The sequence below is a fragment of the Phaethon aethereus genome (assembly GCF_964289735.1).
Source record: "Phaethon aethereus genome assembly, chromosome: 2".
Classification (NCBI taxonomy): domain Eukaryota; kingdom Metazoa; phylum Chordata; class Aves; order Phaethontiformes; family Phaethontidae; genus Phaethon; species Phaethon aethereus.
The window spans coordinates 28,694,505-28,709,108 of record NC_138582.1 but is presented as its reverse complement, the minus strand read 5'-3'; the positions used below and the strand labels follow the sequence as shown (position 1 = coordinate 28,709,108).

General features: G+C 41.5%; 1 protein-coding gene across 1 annotated transcript; it reads left to right on the top strand.

Annotated features, from left to right (window-relative positions):
- Positions 1 to 409: 409 nt before the first annotated feature.
- Positions 410 to 12,618, top strand: OTUD6B (OTU deubiquitinase 6B; the record flags this gene model as incomplete). The annotated part of the gene is given in 8 exon segments (XM_081996752.1): positions 410 to 748; positions 3,143 to 3,201; positions 3,203 to 3,364; positions 5,348 to 5,443; positions 6,856 to 7,168; positions 10,585 to 10,646; positions 11,334 to 11,440; positions 12,531 to 12,618. Coding segments are annotated over 8 exon segments (978 nt in total). The 5' UTR covers positions 410 to 657.
- Positions 12,619 to 14,604: the final 1,986 nt, after the last annotated feature.

Sequence of the window (14,604 nt, the reverse complement as noted above, 5' to 3'; positions counted from 1 at the left end):
TCAACGTGATAAATCATGTAAAAACTCTAACCAACTCTTTTCTCACCTCTAGCCTTCGCCTTTAATAGGATTTACCTCCAGTTGAGCTCAAGATAACACTTGTTCTTAGGGAAGACATGTCCACAGAAGTCCTTTATGGGGGAGGGGATACAAGCAGTAGCTCGGCGGTTCTGTCAAGAGGACAGAAATGGGGGGGGGGCGCTTTCCCCGTAAAAACAGCCTTTCCCTCGCGCTGTTCTCCCGCTCTCACAACCCGAGAGCAAAAGAAATGCTTCCCTTTCCCACCACGACCCGAGCTCCCGGCCCGGAACCTGCGAGCTCAGCAGCGAGGGGGCAGAGGCCGTCTTTTCCGCCGGCGAGGCGCACTGGGCGGCCCCAGGAGACAAACCGGTCCCGCAGGGCAGCAGACAGCACACGGCGGAGCCCCACCGGGAGGGGAAGTCGCAGGGGGCGCGGGATGTCCGGGCCCGGCCGCTCGATCGCCTCACAGCTGAGGCGGCGGCCGAGCGACCGGCGCGGGGGGCGGGGCCGGGCGGGGCCAGGCGGGGCGGTGCTGCCGGAAGCGCGGCGAGCTCCCGCCTCGCGTCGGGGTCGGGGGTCACGCGCGCCACCGCCGCGGGGTGAGGGCGTCCGGCGGGCGCGGGCCTCCGGGCGCCCATGGAGGGCTCCGGGGACGAGGAGCCGGGGGCCGATGCGCCGCTGCAGCAGCTGGTGAAGCGGCAGCGCAAGGAGAAGCGGGAGCTCCAGGGTGAGGGGCGCCGCGGCCCGGCGAACGGCGGGCGGGGGAGAGGGCTCGGTGTGGGGGAGGGGAGACCGACTCCCTCGGGCGCCCGCCTCGCCGCGGGCTCGGCCTCGGCGTCGGCCTTCCGCTCTCAGCCTCTCCCTTCGGAAGAGGGGGGAGCGGCCCTTGCGCCGCCTTCGCAAGGGGAAGAGGACGTCGGTAATCAAAGTGTTGCGTCTTGGCAGAGGTGTGAATGCCCGCTTGCTGCTGGGCGCGGTTCCTGTCAGGCAGGCGGCCCGCTGAGTTCGCCTGATTGTAACCTTGGGAGCCCCACACTGCTTGGGAGCCGTATCGTAATGCTAGACCATTAACGTTATGTTAACGTTTTGCTGCTTTGTTTTTAAGTTAAAGAAGGTGTGTTTTTGTAAGGCGTTCTAGATTGAAAAGCCTGCAGAAGGGTCGGCTGTGTTTCTTCGTTAAAAGCGCTGTTGATCTGAAGTGAACTTTCACGTTCTGTCCGGCCACAGTAAAGTATCCATAGTAGAAGACCTCTGTGGTCTTACAGTGCTACATATGAACTGTTCATGACCCACATTTTACCTACCCTATTACAGTAGATTAATATAATTAAGTAGTTCTGGTAGCTGGATTCTGTTGACTTGAGTTTTATAGTTGATTATAATCTTTTTGGTAAGCTTTTCTCATTGCTGGTGTGTTGATACAGCCTTTTCATTATTTGGCTTTTTTGGCATGTAATGAAATAGGCCAATGTGCAGCCTTTTTATCAGTTAGACTGTTAAAGAAGAGTATGATACCCAATATGCATTGGGCTGCATATTGTTATTAAATCTACAGGAACTTACTGATGCCTTTTCCTCCCTCAAATTCAGTTGGAATTTAAAAGAGGGTTAGGAATCATGCATTGTAGTTAGGTGGCTGGAGCACATGGGTTGGGAGAGGCCGAGGAACAGAAGGTTTTTTCACCTAGAGAAGGTGATAAGGGAGTATGTAATTGCAGTCCTCCACTGCCTGAAGGTGGGAGGGTAGTACATAAGGCAGAGCCCCAGTCTTCCCAGTTAGGAAGGGCAGGTGACCTGTAGGCACACATTTTCCCACTTGAAATACATTCCTGAGAAGTGCAATGATTAACTGTTTGACAGATAGCAAAAGAGTTTGTTAATAAGAATTAATGTCAGGTGCATCTCAGCCTCTGAAAATCCAGCATCTTCTCTAGCTGTTGATCCTTTTCTCCACCCCCCTATATACTTTCTTTGTATATTTGTGTTTGCCTCTTAAGTCGTGGATTTCCTTCTTTCCCATTATGTTAATTTTTATGAACAAAACTGATTTTCTGTTTGACAAACTCAGCTGACTCATCTGTGAGGCTGAATGCCTAACGTAAATCTTTCAAGTGTGAGCATCCTTGCTGTCTCCTCTTGAAAAGTTTCATTATCATCGCCATCATCCTCAGCTCAATTGTGTCAGTCAAGGGTGAAGGATAGGAAAATGTACAGTAATGTACATTTCATGTCATGTATGTTAATGTCATGTAAAGCAAAAAAGTGTCATGTAAGGGCACAGGCTGTGTTTGTTCACCCTGGAGAAGAAGAGAAGCCCATGGGGGATCTGGTTGTACTTTCAGCTGCCTAATGGATGGAGCCAGACTCTTCAAAGTAAAGCACAGAGAATGGACTAGAGACGATGGCTAAAAGTGGTAACAAGAAAAATCCTCATGGTGGGAAAAAGGAAAGTACTTTCATAATGAGAATAGTTAAAAATGGGGGAAAAACTGCCCAGAAAAGTTGGAGAATGTCCACCCCTGGAGACTTTGCACAGTTGTCTGAATAAATTCCAATCATTTCAGATCAATGTGAATTAACGTAACTTGGTGTAGCTTTAAATTGAGCTCTGCTTTGAGCAGGAGGTTGAACTAGATAATCTCTGGACATCCTTTCAAACCAAACTATTCTGTGATTTGAGAAATGGAGCGTTGACTTGCAGCCTAAAAATACTTAAGGAATTTAAGCAAGTTGAATTTTTTTTTTTTTCCTTCTTGAATACCCATTGTACTTTTAGAAACTTTATTTTAAGGACAGGTAAACTCTGATATGCCTTTTCATCTCCTACCTCTGTTTAAAAATGTACACATCTTTCCTGTGACAGGAGTTGAGATCTCAGTGCCCAAATAATCTTTTTGAAGGTAACAGGCTGAGTGAGGTCTGCTCTGTTGAGGAAGTTCATAAGTATTTATAGTAGTAAGCTGGCACAAGTTTTTATCTTCTTCAGATAGAACGTTTACATGTTTTAAGAAAAATATAGATGCTTTAAAACGTGATGATCATAACGGACAGTCTCATAGCTAAACTGTTGAAACATGCTGATATGTTGAAATTTGTAAATTCCTTTCTGTATGACTTGCAGTTCTGTTTTCTGCAGTGACTGTGGAGTGTCTAGAAGTAATGTTTTATTACACTACTTCTTTTAACAGCAAAAATTCAAGGCATGAAAAATGCTGTTCCCAAGAATGATAAAAAGAGACGAAAACAGCTGGTTGATGAAGTTGCCAAACTAGAAGCAGAACTTGAACAGAAGCACAAGGAGGAGTTAAGGCAGCTGAAAGAAGCTTCACCTGAGCAGAATAAGGTAGGTGCCTGTTGTGGTTTAACCCCAGCCAGCAACTAAGCACCACACAGCCGCTCTCTCACTTCCCCCTGGTGGGATGGGGGAGAGAACTGAAGAGTAAAAGTGAGAAAACTTGTGGGTTGAGGTAAAGACAGTTTAATAGCTAAAGCAAAAGCCGTGCATGCAAGCGAAGTAAAACAAGAAATTCATTCACCATTTCCCATTGGCAGGCAGGTGTTCAGCCATCTCCAGGAAAGCAGGGCTCCATCACACGTAACCGTTACTTGGGGAGACAAACATCATCACTCTCAATGTCCTCCCCTTCCTTCTTCTTCTCCCAGCTTTGTATGCTGGATGTTTGAATGTTGGAAACACCTATCGTAGTGAATTGACAATTCATAGACTTAATTCTGTATATCCAGTACTGAAAAGAACTCTATTTCTATCATGTGCCTGAACTTAAGGACCATTTGTGCAAGTAGGCCTGTTCATATGCTTTCTCCTACCTAAACAGGAATAGAGCTTATGGCTATATTGCTGTAATACAGTTATCTGTGAATGCTGCTAATGCTCTGTGCTCATACATCTCCTTAGGTGTTTCCCTCACAGTGAGTGTCTTTAGGCTGTGTAAATCTTGTAAAGAAACAAACAGAAACCTGTCTGTCTGACACTTTCTGGACTAGGTGTTTTCTGAATAGTGACCTAACAAAGAGTTAAGCAGAATGTACTTGTGTTTGAAAATGAGAGTAAAAACGTTTCTGAATGACTTTTAGGAAACAGACTTTGAGAAGCATCTGCTTGTGAAAAAAAATTTTCAGTTGGTGAGAGTTATTACCCTGTAACAATCTTCTGTAGTAGTTTTTAATCAGATGCTTAAACAGATGATGAACGCATAAGCATTAAACATTATGATTCTGTTTACCTGTACCTTAGATTAGTTTCAAGAGTTTGTTTTACATTGCGAAATCACAGAGTCATTGAGGTTGGAAAATAGCTTTAACATCAAGTCCAACTATCAACGCGACACCACCATGCCCACTAAACCATGTCCTGAAGTGCCACGTCCACACGTTTTTTGAACACTTCCAGTTATGGTGACTCCACCGCCTCCCTGGGCAGCCTCTTCCAATGTTTGACCACTCTCTCAGTAACAAAATTTATCCTAATATCAAGTCTAAACCTCCCCTGGTGCAACTTGAGGCCATTTCCTCTCGTTCTGTCACTAGTTACTTGGGAGAAGAGACCAACACCCACCTCACCACAACCCCCTTTTCAGGTAGTTGTAGAGAGCGATGAGGTCTCCCCTCAGCCTCCTCCAGGCTGAACAGCCCCAGTTCCCTGTCAAAACTTGAGCTTTCAAACCTTTGCTATGGAGGACGTTTCAAGCTAAAATCCTTGCCTTTGGTGTAGCTTTGCTGAGAGAATTTTGTTTGCAGATGTATAGTTTCTTTCACTTAGCTTTTTTATTTACGTTGAAATATGCCCATGCTTCCAAGGGTGCCACCTAGTTTGTACTGTTACGGGATTAGCTTTGTCATTTTTCTTGAGAAGTGTGAACTTCCTGTCTTTACAATTGCTGGTTATGCTTTGGTATGGAGGGAGGAGCCTTCTCCTGCTTTAATTGTCACAGAAGTTGATAATGGCTGTTTGGGTACTTCAGTTGGCTGGTATGGTGAGGAAGACTTTCTCTTTCAGCCAGTAAGCTGTGTTCACGCTTCAGTGTGAAAGCTTGTGAGAGAACATCTAGATTAAATTTGAGATGCGCACTTCATAACTGCCTCTTTGTTGAGACTACAGAAAAAGTAATAAAATGCATGAGAGTGTTTTGGGATGTGAAATGCTTTACTTTTGGCTTTAATGTATTCTGTGCTATACACAGGTCTTTGTGTTTAAACTTCATAATTATACTCTAGAATTACCTAGGAACAGAAATTAAAACTGTTTTAGGAGGTGCATACCTCAGTAGTTATTTGTGCTAATAAGAATATTTAACTTTCTTTTTAGACAGATTCTGTAGCTGATGGAGTTGCAAATTTAGAGCTTGAAGGAGTAGAGCAACAGATTCAGCATCCTCGAATATCAAAAGCACAGAAGAGGCGGGTATGACTTAACATTTAAAAATTTTACAAATGTTTGATTGAAGTTACATTCACTTAAACTTAACTGTAATAACCAAAGTTAAACAATTTTGCAGGGGACATTACCTGGCTAATTCAGTATTGATGCTGTACCTACTGGGTGCCTTGAAAATCTGTAAAGCTGCTACCTAGAGATATGTAAGCATTTTATAAATAGTTGTACTTCTTTTTACCCTCAGCCATGAGCTGGGAATCAGAATAGGTCAGGAGATGGGAGCCAGAAAAAACAAGTGATGTAAAGCAAATTATTTTAAAAGAATTCCACTAAAATCATTAATAAAGAAATAAAGAAATTGAATTAAAATAATGTAAAATACTACATTGAAAATATGCAAGTATTAGAACTTTACACATTTAACAAAAAAAATTAATACTGAAATTCTGGTAAATTTTTGAGTTGTTAAGGAACACTACCTGGTGTCTCGGCCATTAGGGTTAAATCTTGTTGAGATTCAGATGATAAATTGCAACAGATTGTACCTGCATGAATGTAGGTTCAGGGCCAGAAGAGCACTTGCTTTATTGCAGAGTCCATCCCCTGTTACATGATCACTACTACAGAGCTGCCTTGTAATAAACATGATAAAAGGATGTTCTTAATTCATCACACCATGTCTAGGCAAACTAGAAACTCTGTAGTCTAGTTTTCCTATATTGTGGTCACCTAAACCAGTCTGTTCTTGATTTGTGGTGAATTTTAAGTGTGAAAGTGAAAAGATCATTCTCTGTACTGCTTACTTTATTTCCTTGTTTACTTTGACTCTTATTCCCTTGTTAACTTAAGTGTAAACTTACGAAGTGTTCTATAAAAGTCAATTTTGTTATGTATGATTACATCCTCTCTGTTACTCTCTGTATGCATTCTTATCCATGTTTTAGGTTAGGAGCAGTCTTTTATGATGTGTAGTACCTATGCTGAGGGAGTTTCACTATGCAATTATATGCGTAAGTGGTAGATCTCACACTTATTATGGAAGAGCAATGTTTTCTGTTGTTTAATTAGAATTCCCATACTTGAGTTGTTTACTAGTATGGTGAAATAGATGATTCTGAAGAAATTATTACTATCAATAGCCTTTGTATGTGTGTTGCAAAGTGTTATTTTGCATGTTGATGTAACTAAGATTTTTCCTGTCACATAATTTTGGGTGTGGTGTCAGAGGCAGTTAGGATATATTGGTCACTTACCATTTGCTAAAGTTTGAGTTTAGGAGGTCTCTAAGATTTGTACTACTGATTGCAGAGAACGTTTCACAGATATGAATGTACTGAGAAAATATTTGAAGAGTTAAAAGCAAGCACTAAGACAAGAATTGTATGGGCAGCTTCTAAATTTCAATATTTGATGTAATTTTTATGTGTTTTTAATCTAAGGAAAAAAAAGCTGCCTTGGAGAAAGAAAGAGAAGAAAGGATAGCTGAAGCTGAGATAGAAAATTTAACAGGTGCTAGACATCTTGAAAGTCAAAAACTTGCCTTCCTGTTGGCAGCAAGGCACTTAGAGATTAAACAGATCCCATCAGATGGCCATTGCATGTACAGAGCTATTGAAGATCAGCTCAAGGATCACCAAAATTCCTGGACTGTTGCAACTCTGAGGAACCAAACAGCAAAGTATATGCAAAGTCACTTTGATGACTTCCTGCCATTTCTTACAAACCCTAGTACTGGAGACATGTATAGCAGAGGTAAGACTTGTGGTACAAGAGATTTTAAGAACTGTTACAACTCTTTCTGATAATTCTCCATTTTGGTTACAGCTGAATTGGGACTAACCCATTATGGTGTTTGTTCCTGAACTTTGTTACTCTCTTGGTTCGGGTGTGTTCTACGGAACACTGTGGTGGGTTGACACTGTCTGGATGCCAGGTGCCCACCAAAGCCGCTCTGTCACTCCCCCTCCTCAGTGGGACAGGGGAGAGAAAATACAACAAGAAGCTTGTGGGTCAAGATAAGAACAGGGAGAGATCAGTCAGCAATTACTGTCACGGGCAAAACAGACTTGACTTGGGGAAACTAGTTTAATTTATTGCCAATCAAAATTAGGGTAGGATAATGAGAAATAAAACCAAATCTTCAAACACCTTCCCTCCACCCCTCCTTTCTTCCCAGGCTCAACTTCACGCCTGATTTCTCTACCACCTCCCCATCAGCGGTGCAGGGGGATGGGGAATGGGGGCTGTGGTTAGTTCATCACACATCATTTTCTGCCACTCCTTCCTCCTCAAGGGAAGGACTCACACTCTTCCCTTACTCCAGTGTGGGGTTCCTCCCACAGGAGACAGCTCTCCACGAACTTCTCCAACGTGAGTCCTTCCCACAGGCTGCAGTTCTTCACAAACTGCTCCAGCCTGTGTCACTTCCACAGGGTGCAGTCCTTTCAGGAACAGACTGCTGCAGCATGGGTCTCCCACAGGGTCGCAAGTTTCTCTACAGGCTTGGGGAAGAGTAGCTGGAAAGCTGGCAGAAAAGGACCTAAGGGTGCTGGATGATAGCCAGCTGAACATGAGTTGGCAGTGTGCCCAGGTGGCCAAGGCCAACAGTGGCCTGGCCTGTATCAGAAATAGTGTAGCCAGCAGGAGTAGGGAAGTGATGGTGCCCCTGTACTCGCCACTGGTGAGGCCACACCTCGAATCCTGTGTTCAGTTTTGGGCCCCTCACTACAAGGAGGAGATTGAATTGCTGGAGCGTGTCCAGAGAATGGCAACGAAGCTGATGAGGGGTCTCGAACGCAAGTGTTAGGAGGAGCGGCTGAGGGAACTGGGGTTGTTCAGTCTGGAGAAGAGGAGGCTGAGGGGAGACCTTATCGCTCTCTACAATTACCTGAAAAGGGGGTTGTGGTGAGGTGGGTGTTGGTCTCTTCTCCCAAGTAACTAGCAATAAGACGAGAGGAAATGGCTTCAGATTGCACTAGGGGAGGTTTAGACTAGATATTAGGAAAAATTTCTTGACTGAGAGGGTGGTCAAGCATTGGAACAGGCTGCCCAGGGAAGTGGTAGAGTCACTGTCGCTGGAGGTGTTCAAAAAAACATGTAGGCGTGACACTTTGGGCCATGGTTTAGTGGGCATGGTGGTGTCGGGTTGACAGTTGGACTTGATCTTAGAGGTCCTTTCCAACCGTAATGATTTTAAGTCCTGCCGGCAAACCTGTTCCAACATGGGCTTCACTCTCCACAGGTCCACAGGCCCTCTTAGGAGCTTGCTCCAGTGTGGGCCCCCACAGGGTCACAGCCTCCTTCAGGCACATCCACCTGATCCAGTGGGAGGTCCTCCCTGGGCTGCAGGTGGAGGTCTGCTCCACCATGGAGCTCCATGGGCTGCAGTGGCACAGCTGGCCTCACCATGGTCTTCACCACAGGCTGTAGGGGAATCTCTACTCTGGTGCCTGGAGCACCTCCTCCCGCTCCTTCACTGACCTTGCTGTCTGCACAGTTGTTCCTTTCACACATTCTCACTCCTGTCTCTGGCTGCAAATGCTGCCTCCTGGGTTTTTTCCCCTTCTTAAATCTGTTATCCCAGAGGCACTACCACTGTCGCTCATGGGCTCAGCCTTGGCCAGTAGTGGATCTGCCTTGGAGCCATCTGGCATTGACTCTATTGGACGCAGGGGAAGCTTCTAGCAGCTTCTCACAGAAGCCACCTCTGCAATGCCCACACTACCAAAACCTTGCCACGCAAACCTGATACAAACACAGAATTATGATCCACTATGAAACTTGGTACACCTGAGTCTTTGTAATTTAATTTTTTTTTTCTAAGAAATCTAGCAAACATTATTCCCCATTTAAAGAAAAAATCAGAACTTGCTTGTTACTAGGTTGTAATCATGTTCTGGCATGTGATTTAAGTTGTATTATAAACAGCTTGTCGACCAGGTTAGGGATGATTTGTCAGCTTTTATATTGGTGTTTTCAGTTTACATAGGAAACCTGTTAAAAAATGAGCATGAAATTCAGGCAAATCTATGTTACAATAGCTTGCATAGATGCTTTTTGTTATTTTACCCTTTATTTTCACTGTTTACACTAGGTCTTTTGGAGCCCTTTCTTATAAACAGACTTAACTAAAAAATACAAAGGTGTTTAGTACAGAGCAATGGTGTAGGCTGTGTAAGTGCAGTTTACGTACTTCTTAGTTGAACAACACAGTTTATTAATTTCTTAATGCATGCCTGTAACACCATGCAAATGATGTCATACCTTTTTTTATTTAACTTGCTGTTACAGTCATTTAATAGCTATTGCTGTAGATTTCTTGTGGTGAATGGGGGCTGTTGCAAATTAGGCGACGTCTTTGCCATGTTGACAGAGATAATTGTCACAGGATAAATGTGCCCCAAGAGAAGACTGATAGAGTTTCTGCAAAGCAGCAGGGAGTTGTGGTTTTCTTATGTCTCTTAAGTCTGTTATAAGGGGAATGTATGAAAAACAATTCTGAGCTGTCTTCAGAAAATCTGTTCGTTCTATATCAGAATCTGTTCATAGGGCTCAAAGCCTGAAGGGTTTTAATTTATAAATTTGAAAGCTTGGTTTCTGTAGAACATGATCTGCAAAAGGTTTATTCAGCTACTCACAAAGAAACTATTGGGAATAAGTACTGCAGAGGTTAAAAACAAGGCAGCTAATTTGGAAATTTAAAAGAACAGCCAACAATTGAACTACATACGGTTATAAGATTTTAAAAACATACCTGACATCTATCTAATGCAAGAACTAAGCATACTACTTGCTATCACATTCTTTTCTAGAGTCTCAAAACAACACCCTCTGAAACTTAACAGGAAGAAAACTGTATACAGTTTCACACTTGTTAACAGTTCTCTGAATAAAAAGGTTTAAAATAAAAACTTGTACTTCTTTTTATTCCCATACTTGTTTTTATTCATGTCTTCAGTCTTAATTTTTCTTTCTAAAAGTTAGGGGGTTTTCTTTGGCCTCTGTTGTTTTTCTTTTCCTTTCCTTCTCTTCAGTAAACATCCATATTTTCCTATATAATGTTCAGACTTTTCAGGTTCTAGTTAATCATTGCACAACGAGTATTTTTCCTCAGTTGCTTGGTCTCAAATAAGAGAAGTACTAAAAGTTATCTTTTTCTTTCTCTGCAGAGGAATTTGAAAAATACTGTGATGATATAGCAAATACAGCTGCATGGGGTGGTCAGCTGGAAGTAAGTATTGTATTGATAATTTTTATTTGTGAAATTCTGAAGTGGGTGAATATACCTTCAAAAAAGGGCTTCTTAAGAAAGGATACTTTCTTAAGGGAACATAGTCATAAGCAGTTTATCAAGAACGTTCTCCCATGGTTATAAATTACTTTCCCAAATTAGTAGCTTTTCTGATGGTGCGCCGTTGTTCTGATGTATTTGACGACATGCAAGTTAACAAATTTGTTAGTTCTAAATATCATTAGAAAGACTGACAGTATGAGTGGGGGAAGATTTTCTAAGGAGAAAGCGTTTTTTAATGCAGGCTTTAGATAGTAGCAAAGCTGACTATAGCAGAGCAGTGTTGGATTTTTGTAATGTAAACCAGAACTTGAGCTTGAGAAAATACGTCTTTATTTTAGTTTGTGTTATTTATTGCTTTATGAAAGAGTAGTTACCAAATTACTGAAACTAGCCCAATGTTACCTGTGGTGTATCATGAAAACAATGATGAATTTAAGGCAACCTGTTTTCAACTGAAGTTTTAAAAGTTAAAATAATTTTGCTTTTTTTAATAACATTTATTGTTTAACAATATTTGAAATGTTATGCCCAAACTCTTGTCTGCTAAAACTAAATGCCTTGTTGTCTTTTCTCCTCCCTACATTGGATTTAATCCTATTATTGAATTGTTTTTATGCCTTAAAGCTAAGGGCTTTGTCGCACGTTTTGCAAACACCTATTGAAGTGGTGCAAATGGATTCCCCTCCCATTATTGTTGGTGAAGAATATTCAGGCAAACCAATAATACTTGTGTAAGTATGTAATTTTATCCCTTCTTAAAATTAGTGCACTTATTTCTATAGCAGAGGGCTCAGCTTTGATTCCCACCTGCTCTTTTATGTTCTGGTAAGTATCTGACGTTGAAATGCTGCTTGAATCTTGCAGGTCAGAAATTATGTTTGTGATTGACACACTTAGTTTAAAGATTTTGCAATTAGAGTTCATAGAATCACAGAATTGGAATCATTAAGGTTGGAAAGGACCTTTAAGATCATCAAGTCCAACCATCAACCCAACACCACCATGCCCACTAAACCATGGCCCAAAGTGTCATGCCTACATGTTTTTTGAACACCTCCAGCAATAGTGACTCCACCACTTCCCTGGGCAGCCTGTTCCAATGCTTGACCACCCTCTTGGTGAAGAAATTTTTCCTAGTATCCAATGTAAACCTCCCCTGGTGCAACTTGAGGCCATTTACTCTCGTTCTAACACTAGTTACTTGGGAGGAGAGACCAACACCCACCTCACCACAACCCCCTTTCAGGTAGTTGTAGAGAGCGATAAGGTCTCCCCTCAGCCTCCTCTTCTCCAGACTAAACAACCCCAGTTCCCTCAGCCGCTCCCTGTAAGACTTGTTCTCCAGACCCCTCACCAGCTTCACTGCCCTTTTCTGGACACGCTCAAGCACCTCAACATCCTTCTTGTAGTCAGGGGCCCAAAACTGAACACAATATTCAAGGTGCAGCCTCACCGGTGCCGGGTACAGGGGTAAAAATTCTTAAAATGCTGACAGTTGGTCTGAAGTGTGATTCAGTCACTGCTTTATAGAAAGCTGCAAGGTCATTTTACTTGTCAGATAATCACAAAATAATAGTTAAACTGATGTAAGATGCAGCAGGAAACTTTTTTCCCCCCTCTTCAAAGTTTATGTCAATCTGTGCCTGGAAATCACCAGAATTAAAAACTGTCTTTTATTCATACTCTCCTATGTAATGATCTTTGATATATTTTCTGTGCTAAAGCTTGGATTTATTTACGCTCTCTTCCAGTGCTGTTAATGTTTGGCATGATGTATACTCCTAGTTAAACTGTACACTAATTCTGTAACTTTTTTTTTAGGTATATGAGACATGCCTATGGGTTAGGAGAACATTACAATTCTGTAAAACTTCTAACAGACACTGCTATGGCAGAAAATGGCAGCTAGCACACGAAAGTCATAAATCCACACGGATAACAGTTGCATCTTGATGTGTTGGGCTCCAGACAGTTCCCCGGCAGACTGGAAAGTAAAACTAAATGGGACGGATTAAAAATGAAAAAAAGACATAGAAGGTTTGCGATAAATCAGAAATAGCTCTTGATTTAAAACAAAACCAAACCAAAACAACACAACAGTATTTTGAACTTGTTGGTATGAATCATGTTTAGAAAATCTTCTCTAAAATGGCGGCTGCGTAGTCAGATTTGTTTTTTTTTTAATAGAGCTTCATCCCATGCTGCAATGAAAATACCAACTGGTAAATGTTTTGATTCATCTGCATTTCTGCCGAAGAATTAAGGTTACCTGGAGGTTCCTGTTACATTATTTCTGGCAGATTTTGATGATCATGGAAGAGTTGAGGCATTTAAAATCATTGATTTTATTTAGATTGATGGAATGTCTTCTACAGTGATTCTTTAGTTCTGTCAGGATTTAGCTTTAATGCCGTAGTAGGAATCCCCTTCTTTATTTGGGCATGGAAGAGCTGGAGACAAATCCAGTAGCAGAATATCTTGCTTGGCTGAAGGAATCGCACAATCTTTTTATCTGAAAGACTTTCACCTAAGAGCTTTATCAAGGTTTGGGGACTTTGTTATTATTTTTTTTTTTTTTGCAGTGGGAATTGAGTGCTTGATGTTCCTAGTACTGAATCTGTAGAAGAGCATTGTTGTTTATGACTATACATCATAACATTGATGCAAGTTAACTGTGCAGTTCATCCTTCATGGTCTTTCATCTGTGCATTTTGATGACACAGAAATCATACAAACAAAAAGCTCCTCAGTGTCATCGGTCAGGTAGTGAAATTAATCTGAACTTACAATTTATGGATCTGCTGATCTAAGCACTTTCTCATCTAAAGTGCTGTATTTCATAATGCTTAAAACAGCTGGCTGTATACAGGTCTAAAAATAACCACCTTGGGTTTTGTCAATAACTTGAAAGGTGATCTGCAGAATAATTGATTTTTTTTTTTTTTTATTGCTCCTTATGATGCACAGAGACTTGAAAGGTGGGGAGTTTTTTTAATATGATTTGACTTTTTTTACATTAGCAGATGTAGATTTTTGTCTTTAAGTCACTGTAAATGTGACTCCAAAATTAGCAGCATACTGAAACCAAAGTTATTGGTTTTTTTTTAAAAGCCTTAGTCAGTAACATGATAATTGTCTGCATTTTAGTGCTGATGAGTTGGCTTGGAGAAAAGCGGTTCATGTCAAGTTTAAACACCTTTGCCCTGAGTTGAGGATTATGAGCTAACAGCATGCATCTTGTAGTCCTTCAGTAAAGCTAGCCAGCAGATTGACGTTTCCGGGACTGATAATTTAGAAAGGAAAATCTGCTTTTATTTAAGAAGAAGGTGATAAGTGTTCACTTTATGGATCAGATTATGTCTGATTTAAAGCACTTTCAGAGGGAGGGTAAGAAAATCAGACAATTATAGCAGGGGGTTTTGGACAAGCAGAACTTGAATTATGACTTCTTTAGACTGGTGCCTGCCAGGAAAACACAGTATTAATGAGATCAGGAGTTTTTACATACTTATTTATCTGATACAGTATAGCAAACATAGCTGTATTTATAGCAGCTGGTTTACTGTAGAATTTGGTTTACTACCTTGATTGTATAAAACAATGTTTTTAATTTCAAACCAAAAATTGGATACAATAGTATGGGAAAAAGCGACTCTTATTCATAATACCACTATGAATTTCACTAAAAATATTAATCAGACATAGTCTGTGTTGCTTAGAATGGTGTGATATGAAATGCACATGCTGCTTTCTGTAGATAATCCTGTGAAAAAAGTTTTTTGGGTTTTCATTCTGGTTTGACTAACTGACAGAGAAAAGGTGCCAGAATCCTGAAACGCCTGTACCAACATTTTGTCCTGTTGAAGATGTTTACACTTTGTATAAAATGAAATAA